Source organism: Rhinopithecus bieti, unplaced genomic scaffold (genome assembly GCF_001698545.2).
Source record: "Rhinopithecus bieti isolate Rb0 unplaced genomic scaffold, ASM169854v2 scaffold_2247, whole genome shotgun sequence".
Classification (NCBI taxonomy): Eukaryota; Metazoa; Chordata; class Mammalia; order Primates; family Cercopithecidae; genus Rhinopithecus; species Rhinopithecus bieti.
The window spans coordinates 1545011-1554127 of record NW_016803732.1 but is presented as its reverse complement, the minus strand read 5'-3'; the positions used below and the strand labels follow the sequence as shown (position 1 = coordinate 1554127).

The 9117-nt window shown below is 42.7% G+C and overlaps 1 protein-coding gene across 1 annotated transcript in view; it reads right to left on the bottom strand.

Annotated features, from left to right (window-relative positions):
* Positions 1-2922: 2922 nt before the first annotated feature.
* Positions 2923-9117, bottom strand: part of PARP4 (poly(ADP-ribose) polymerase family member 4) — a 94972-nt gene continuing 88777 nt past the window's right edge. Inside the window, exons 34-35 of the mRNA XM_017852323.1 lie at positions 8402-8534; positions 2923-3309 (exon numbers count right to left, since the gene is read on the bottom strand). Of these exons, the coding sequence (XP_017707812.1) occupies positions 3114-3309; positions 8402-8534 (329 nt within the window). The 3' untranslated portion in view covers positions 2923-3113. The remainder of the gene's footprint in view (positions 3310-8401; positions 8535-9117) is intronic.

The following is a 9117-nucleotide window of genomic DNA, read 5'->3' as shown; positions in this document are numbered from 1 at the left end:
TAGTTTTCAACCTGTGCCCTTTTCTGCTGAGCCCCCTCTAGAACTCCCCAGTGTCCATTATTGCCACCTTGATGCCCATGAGCACCCATTGTTTAGCTTTCACTTATGAGTGAGAAATATGGTATTTGGTTTTTTGTTCCTGCATTAATTTGCTCAGGATAATGACTTCCAGCTGCATCCATGATGCTGCAAAGGACATGATTTCTTTTCTTTTTTTTTTCTTTTTTTTGAGACGGAATTTCACTCTTGTTGCCCAGGCTGGAGTGCAATGGCGCGATCTTGGCTCATTGCAACCTCTGCCTCCCATGTTCAAGCGATTCTCCTGCCTCAGCCTCCCAAGTAGCTGGGATTACAAGTGCCCGCTATCATGCCCAGGTAATTTTTGTATTTTTAGTAGAGATGGGGTTTCACCATGTTGGCCAGGCTGCTCTCGAACTCCTGACCTCAGGTGATCCACCCGCCTCAGCCTCCCAAAGTGCTGGGATTACAGTCATGAACCACTGCGCCCAGCCATTGTTTTTATTTTTTTATGAATGTGTAGTATTCCATGGTGTATATGTACCACATTTTCTTTATCCAGTCCACCATTGATGGGCACCTAAGTTGATTCTATGTCTTTCCTATTGTCAGTGGTGCTGAGAAGAGCATACAGTGCATGTGTCCTTTAGGTAGAACTTATTTTCCTTTGGATGTATACCCAGTAATGGGATTGCAATGTCAAACCGTAGTTCTATGTTCTCATATGTTTGTTGGCCACTGGTATGTCTTCTTTTGAGAAGTGTATGTTTATATCTTTTACCCATTTTTAATGGGGTTATTTGTTTTTTTGTTTTGAAAATACAATCAATTTATGATCCTGGGAGAGCAAGAAGCAAGGAGCCGGCAAGTCTGGACACATTCCACAGGCCACTGAGGGGTTTTATGCCCTGAGTCCTGGATTCCATCCAAGCTACGAGGGGTTTTATGCCCTGGGCTTAGGCTGTAGTGCAGCCTTCCACCCTTAAGCACAGAGCCTGGTGTTCCATAGGCCACAAGAGGTTTTAAACTCTGGACTCAGAACATGTTCCAAGGCTCTTTTCATATGATATCAGACTAGAAGTCTTGCCTCAGCTTTTCTCCCAACAATTGGACTGATGGGATGCTCCACTGTGCACAAGCATCATGGGTTCTTAAAACAAGGCCCTGCACAAGCACCAAATATATTCCTGTCACCGCAGTCCACTAGCCCTTCAACTATAAACATGCACAGGAGTCGCCTGGGGGCCTTGCTAATTAAAAATGCAGCTTCTGATTCAATAGCCTCGACTGGGACCAGAGATTCTGCCTGTCTTGATGAGCTCCCGAGTGAGGCAGACAATGCCAGTTCACAGACTTACACTTCGAGATACGGCCACCTGGGCCATTGTATTCAAATGTGCTTGATAATCTCGAGCACTTATTAAATATCCAAGTTGCCAGGATTTTCTTTTGGAAATCTTGATTCAGTATGTTTTGGTTGGAGCATTGGACGTTTGGGAAAACTAGAATTTCTTTCTCTCCCTTTAGACAAAAGTCAACTACTGCTGAGGCACGGGCTTAATAAATGTTGACTAAAATATCCAACTCAGCAACCAATCCTGTATAATTTTCAAACTGTCAGTAACTTGCTGGGGGCGACCTACGGACCTTGGCCATGTGACGGATGAAGATAATGCACTCAGACACAGGCATCCCATGAAAGAGCAGGCTAGGGGACTGGACAGCTCCCAGACGCCAAGAAGGGTGCTGTAAAGAGTCAGCAGCTGCGGCCCTGAGAGGCTGGGGCTCCAAACATTTATTCAGTACAGATTTAATGACAAAGGTCTCAAGTAGACACCACTAGAGGGTAATTAACATTGCTGACCTTCTGAGTAGAGAGCAGTCATGTGCCCACAAATGATCAAAGGTCGGTCTTAGGAGCACATGAGTAAACAAGCTATTTAAACTCCTCTACTTTCCTATGTATCCACGCCCTAAGCTTTTAAGAGAATTCAGCTGCCTTCAGCCAAATCTTTTACTGAAGCTATGCAAACCTCCTGGCCCTCCAAGAAGGTTTGTGTCTATTTCCTACAACTTAATTTTTATAATTTCTCCCACCACCCTGACAGACCCCCTATGAAAGACCATGTTTCTTCTCAGCTTGCTCAGTCCAGCTGAGCCAGCTTTCCACTGGCTCCTGAATGTGAGGACACAGGCTCCCAGGACCATCCAGAAGCAAGTATCTCTCATTACCTTAAAGCTCTGAAATACTAGCTGGGTGCAGAGGCTCATGCCTGTAATCCCAACACATTCAGAGGCTGAAGTGGGAGGATCGCTTGAAGCCAGTAGTTCAAGACCAGCCTAGGCAGCATAGCAAGACCCCATCTCTACAAAAAGTACACCCCAAAATTAGCTGGGTGGGATTACATGCCTGTAGTCTCAATTAATTGGGAGGCTGAGGCGGGACTATCCCTTGAACCCATAAGTTTGAGGCTACAGTGAGCTATGATCACACCACTGCACTCCAGCCTGGGAGACAGATTGAGACCATCTCTAAAACAACAACAACAGGCTGGCGCAGTAGCTCATGCCTGTAATCCCAGCATTTTGGAATGCCAAAGGGGGTGGATCACCTGAGGTCAGAAGTTCGAGACCAGCCTGGGCAACCTGGTGAAATCCTGTCTCTACTAAAAATACAAAAAATTAGCAGGGCGTGGTGGCAGGCGCCTATAATCCCAGCTACTCAGGAGGCTGAGGCAGGAGAATTGCTTGCACCCAGGAGGAGGAGACTGCAGTGAGCTGAGATCACGCCATTGCACTCCAGTCTGGGCAACAAGAGCAAAATTTTGTCTCAAAAAAATAAAAAATATATATATATATATAAAAAAAAACCAACAAAAAACAAGGAGACACAGAAAACTGAAATATTTTAAGTTTCATGTTATTATTGCTTGTTAGTTGATTAAAGTAATTCTGCTTCCACTTACTTTATTTTTAAAGACAGTAATTGCTACACTGAATAAAACCTTAATGAAGTTTCATTATAAGTATCTATTATCATTTGATTATTTTCTACATAGAAGCATGCAAAAGTTTAAAATTCAGTTTCATTTGATTTAGCCTTGACTGTAATGAAGGACTCTATGAGGAGGGGACACGGTGTTTATGGGCTGGAGTCCCAGCAACTGCTTGGTGGCGGAGTCCCAGTCTTTCCCCAGTTCAAGCCGTGGACAGATAGATGGGTACTGTCCTTCAGTTCTTCTTACCCATTCACTTGCTTTCTTTATAGCCTCAAAAGCCCAGGGAATATTCCTAGATTAAAAAAAAAATGTTTCAGATTTCAGAATATGACAACATGTGAAATGTAATATGGTACCAAACCCGTCACATTGTATCAGACAAAATGATTCTGCCAAAAATTAAGATATTTAATAAAAGCAGTTTTCCTTGACATCTTACGGGACTTCTTCTACCCGTCTGACCTTGAGCTTATGCACTGCATTGTCAAGTGTCCCGTGCCCACCACTTCCTGGCTTCCACGTGCCTCCAGGCATCCCTGCTGCCTACAGAACAGCTCGAGTTCCAGCTTCTCTACAGTTGTTTATGGTTGTCCCCTTTCCATGCTTCTCAATCTAAATCCTATCCATTCTTCACACACACTCAAGTATATTTTACAAATGAGGCTGCTGTTTCTGTCGGCTTCCCACTGTACCAACTTGATTTGGTACCTTCAGAATATCTGAGAGTCCGCCATGAAACTGGCACATATTCAGTTGTGTCACGTAAACCAGGAACGACTTGGTAGAATAAGCATATCGAGTCAAGTCTGTGTCCACTAAATGGTGTCAAATATTTGAGACTGTTGAATATTCAAGTCTATTCAACACTCAGAAAAATTCTGAGATTGTTAATTAATATTAATTAGCTACTTCCTCACTTGTTCTATCATCTGCTAGAACTTGTTAGTGAACAAGTGGCAACATACACCAAAGTTCTTCAGAAAATTCTATGGGGGAAACTTAATATTTTGAAAATTCTCTCCCTGTTTCTGATTTTTCCCTGTCAACTGGGAAAGGGCCGTCAGTATAGCGTGGTAGTTAAGAGCTGGGTTTGAGTCCTGACTCTGCAATCACATGATATTGGTCATGTGATATTGTGCGGCTTTCATTCAACACTGGGAATCTCAGTTTCCTCTATTACGAGAATAACATGAGGTCCTGTGGGTTTGTGGTGGAAATTAACAAAGCTTATAAACTTAACATGCTTGCTAGTCCCTGGTACACAGTAGGCACTCAATAAATGTTCACTGAATGTCATGATAGAATGAACATACTAAATAAGAAGCATGCCAAAGTGGGTAAAAGACCAATATTTCCTGGTAAATATTCATCTACTTATAGTTACTAACTGCTGAAAACAACAAAACTGGCTTTGAATATTTTCACTAATTCAGCTGGCCTCCTTCAGTCCAGTGGCCTCTACACTTTTGGTTCACCATTCCACTAATAAGACAATCTTGTGACTACACCCCATGTAATGTGCTCCTGCATCAATGTTACGTACATCTTGAAATAGAAAATATAGAAAAAGCTTCAAATATGCAATAAACAGGGAGTAAAAAATATCTATTTATTTATTTATTTATTTTAGATGGAGTCTCACTGTGTCACCCGGCTAGAGTGCAGTCGCACGATCTCAGTTCACTGTAACCTCTGACTCCCTGGTTCAAGTGATTCTCCTGCCTCAGCCTCCTGAGTAGCTGAGATTACAGGCACGTGCCACCATGCCTAGCTAATTTTTGTATTTTTAGTAGAGACAGCCTTTCACTATGTTGGCCAAGATGGTCTCAATCTCTTGACCTCGTGATCTGCCCACCTCAGTCTCCCAAAGTGCTGGGATTGCAGGTGTGAGTCACCATGCCCAGTCTAAAATCATTTTGTCTTACGTACTAAAGTGCCAACAAACCATTTTGCTGGCACAATAGCAGTAATGTGGTAAGAGCAATATGCTGGAATATACTTGATCAATTTTGAAAATCTTGCTTTAATACTTTTGTGATATTACAGTTCAAAAGCAGGTTCAAAGTTTATACTTGTTCTAACAGCTATGATATTAACAATTGGCAATGATCTAAATAGAATAAGTGCCTCTTTGGACGTGCCTATTAAGTCAAATACTAATTTGTTAGTCCCATCTCCTAGCTGTTCAAAGTGTTTTTTCTTTGATATTTATTCAATTAATCCTCTTGGCAAGTGGCACTGGTTTATTTTAAAATAAAATACAAAAATTAGGCTGGTGCAGTGGCTCAACTCCTGTAATCCCAGAACTTTGAGAGGCCAATGCAGGCAGATCACTTGAGGCCAGGAGTTCGAGACCAGCCTGGCCAACATGGCCCGAAACCTCATCTCTACTACAAGTATAAAAATTAGCTTGGCATGGTGGTGCACACCCGTAATCCCAGCTACTCAGGAGGCTGAGGCATGAGAATTGCTTGAACCTGGGAGGTGGAGGTTGCAGTGAGCCAAGATCATGCCACTGCATGCCAGCCTGGGCGACAGAACAAGACCTGGCCTCAAAAAATAAAAACAGAAAAAAGAAAACCCCCAAAATAGAAAAAAAAAAAAACACACACATTCTCATCTTTCTTGGCAAACTAATGAGAAGGTATTGCTTTTTTAAAAATGGAAGTATACATTACATACAGTAAATTATGATTTTTCTTTTTTTTAGACAGGATCTCACTTTGTTGCATAGGCTGGAGTACAGTGGCAGGATCACAACTCGATGCAGCCTCGACCTCCTGGGCTCAAGCAATCCCCCCACCTCAGCTTCCTGAGTAGTCACACACTACCACACTCGGCTAATTTTTAATTTTTTTGTGGAGACACGGTCTTTCTATGTGGTCAAGGCTGGTTTTGAACTCCTGGAAGCAAGCAATCCTCCTGCCTTGGCCTCCTAAAGTGCTGGGATTACAGGTGTGAGCCACTGTGCCCAGCAATGCCTGGGTAATTTTAAAAAGTTTTTTGTAGAGATGGGGGTCTCATTGGTTACCTAAGCTGGTCTTAAACTCCTGGGCTTGATCTTGCTGGGCTCAAGTGATCCTCCCGTCTCAGCCTCCCAAAGTGCTTGGATTACAGGCATGAGCCAATTTGCCTAGCTCAGAACTTCCTGAACACCTGTTTTGTGTTTGAGAACTTTTTCTTAATCATGACACTTAAAATTGTTTTAATTTTAATTAAACAATTAACAATAAATTTTTAATTTAATTAAATTTTAATTTAATTTCCCCTGTCTCATTTTTTTTAAATGCAGTGGGTTTTGTTCACATCAGGATCTAAACAAGGTCTACCCTTGCTTTTGGTTGATATGTCTCTAAAGGTTTATTTACAGGTTCTGATCCTCAACCCTTTTTTCTTTATTGCCATTTATTTTTCTCTTGCCATTTATTTCCCCACATTTCAGACTTTGCTGACTGCATTTGCATGGTGTCATGTAACATGTTCCTCTATTCTCTGATCTAATTCCAGTTTAGAAATCAAGGAGTTTCGTTTAACTTGATTTTATACATATTAGTTTCTAACAATATTAATATCTACCTTCCAAAATAGCAAATCAAAAGTATTAACACCATGGCTACTCCCAGTGAGATTTCTTCGTAATATTTTTTAATCCTTAGGTACTATCCCACTAGGGAGATATAGTCAAATTATGTACTAAGTCACCTTAAATTAATACCCAGGCTGGGCATGGTGGCTCACATCTGTAATCCTAGCACTTCAGGAGGGTGAGGTGGGAGGATTGCTTGAGCTCAGGAGTTCGAGATCAGCCTGGGTAACATGGTGAAGCCCCGTCTTTACAAAAATTACAAAAACTAGCAGGGTGTGGTGGTGCACACCTGTAGTCCCAGTTACTCAGGAGGCTGAGGTGGGAGGATGGCTTGAGCCCAGGGGGCGGAGGTTGCAGTGAGCTGAGATTGCACCACTGCACTCCAGCCTGGGCGACAGAGCCAGATGATCTCAATAAATAAATAAATAAATAAATATCAACCTTATCCATTATTATGTAAAATATTTACATAGTTCCAAAGTCAAAACTGCAAAACAAAGCACACTAGGAGAAACCTAGCTTCCATCCTTGTCCCCTCTACCAAACCCCCCTTGCAATAATATTTTTATTAGTTTGATTAGTTTTCCCCTTATCTTGCCTTTAAAAGAACATAAGCCAATTACATGTGTATGTATATGTGTATATGTGTATGTATGTGCATATGTGTATGTATATACTTATATATGTCAGAAGGATCCTGCTCTGGTCTTGCCCCTGTCGCCATGGGGTGGGGGTCTGCAGGGACAAGAGAATGTGCCCACCCCAGAGCCCATATCCTCCTGTTTAGACCCTGCAACTCCAGCATCCCTGACCACATGGCCCTGAGTCCACTTCCAGGGTCTTCCCTGGGTCTGTCACCCTGAGTTTGAACAGTACTGCTATCTCACTGGTGCTGCAAGGTGGCTGGGATGAGGGGGCACTGGCATGGGGTCTGGATGGCATTTTGATGGGTAGGGTGGGGTATTCATGTGTGCATGCAAGGCCTCTTAGGGTCCTAAGGGTCAGCCAAGGGCCGAATTTGAACCTGGCCTTCCAGGTGGTTATGAAGTTGTATTTGCCAAGGTAGGAGATTAGAACACATTTAATCTAATAGTTTGCTAGTTTGATTTATAACTTTTAAATACTTAGACATATAGTATGTGGGTTTCCATTTGTATTCTTGTCTCAGGCCCTGCCACTGTTGGGAACAGGGCTGGGCCCAACAGTCATATTGTGGGTCTTATGGAGGCACCCAGGATCAGCGCACTGCAGCGAAGGGTACCACATCCAGAGCCAGAAGCACCGGGCTCCAGCACCCAGCCCAGGATCAGCGCACTGCAGCAAAGAGTACCATATCCAGAGCCAGAAGCGCCGAGCTCCAGCGCCCGGGATCAGCGCACTGCAGGGAAGGGTACCACATCCAGAGCCAGAAGCACCGGGCTCCAGCGCCCAGCCCAGGATCAGCGCACTGCAGCGAAGAGTACCACATCCAGAGCCAGAAGCGCAGGGCTCCAGCGCCCGGGATCAGCGCACTGCAGCCAAGGGTACCACATCCAGAGCCACAAGCGCCGGGCTCCAGCGGGAGCTGCACTGAAACTCTCCGAGCCTGTTTCCTGTGCAGCCCAAGCTACAAATACCACATCAGCCCTGCCCACCACAGGAGACTGTGGGCAAACTGTCACCTGCAAACAAACTCTCTTCCTACATACTTAGAAAGCAGTCTACACATGTAAGATAATTCCCTATAGCTGTTCGTAAGGTTTATTAAATAAATAGTTGAAAACATAAATAAGTTACATAATACTATAGTTAAAGCCACCTGGAAGTAGAAGCGTCATCCAGTTTCATCAGTGATTTGAACACTATTCCCTCTTTTTCCAGCCTGGTGCGAATAAACTGTAGTACCAGCATTGTGGCAATTAGATCCAGGAGACGTTCTCTTCCTTTTACACCTGAAAGGAAGAAAACTCCATTAAGTCTGTTGGAAATTCTGCATCTCAAACTGTGCCTGTTTATAAAATTCCCATTAAATAATTATAATATGGTTAAATCACAGTACATGAGCAGATCATGAAACTCTCTAATACTCTTCAAGGTCCTTAATTAGCTTGCTATTTAAATAAAAAATGAGGATGGTTGGAACCATGTGCCTATCATATTATCCTGATTGTTGTCAGGAAACTGAACTGTACCCAGAGTGCCCCTTGCTTGCCATCTTCAATACACAGAGAGCCATGAAGTTCAATGAAAGAAATCCAGTTTTCAGGCTCCTGTTACAAATAGCTTAGAAGAGTAAACCTAAATATTCAACAGATAAACAACAGATATGACCAGCTACACTGGTGTATCAAATTATTTCTAGTGGTTAGTACCTATAGGTATCCAAGATATTTTACTATATTACAAAATGTCAAAATTGAAAAATGAATGTTTACATGTGTTGAACTCAGAATTAACAACCCATTTTTATTTAAAAAATGCAAGCAGCTTTTTTTGTTTGTTTGTTTGTTTGTTTTTGGAGAGACAGTGGCTCAC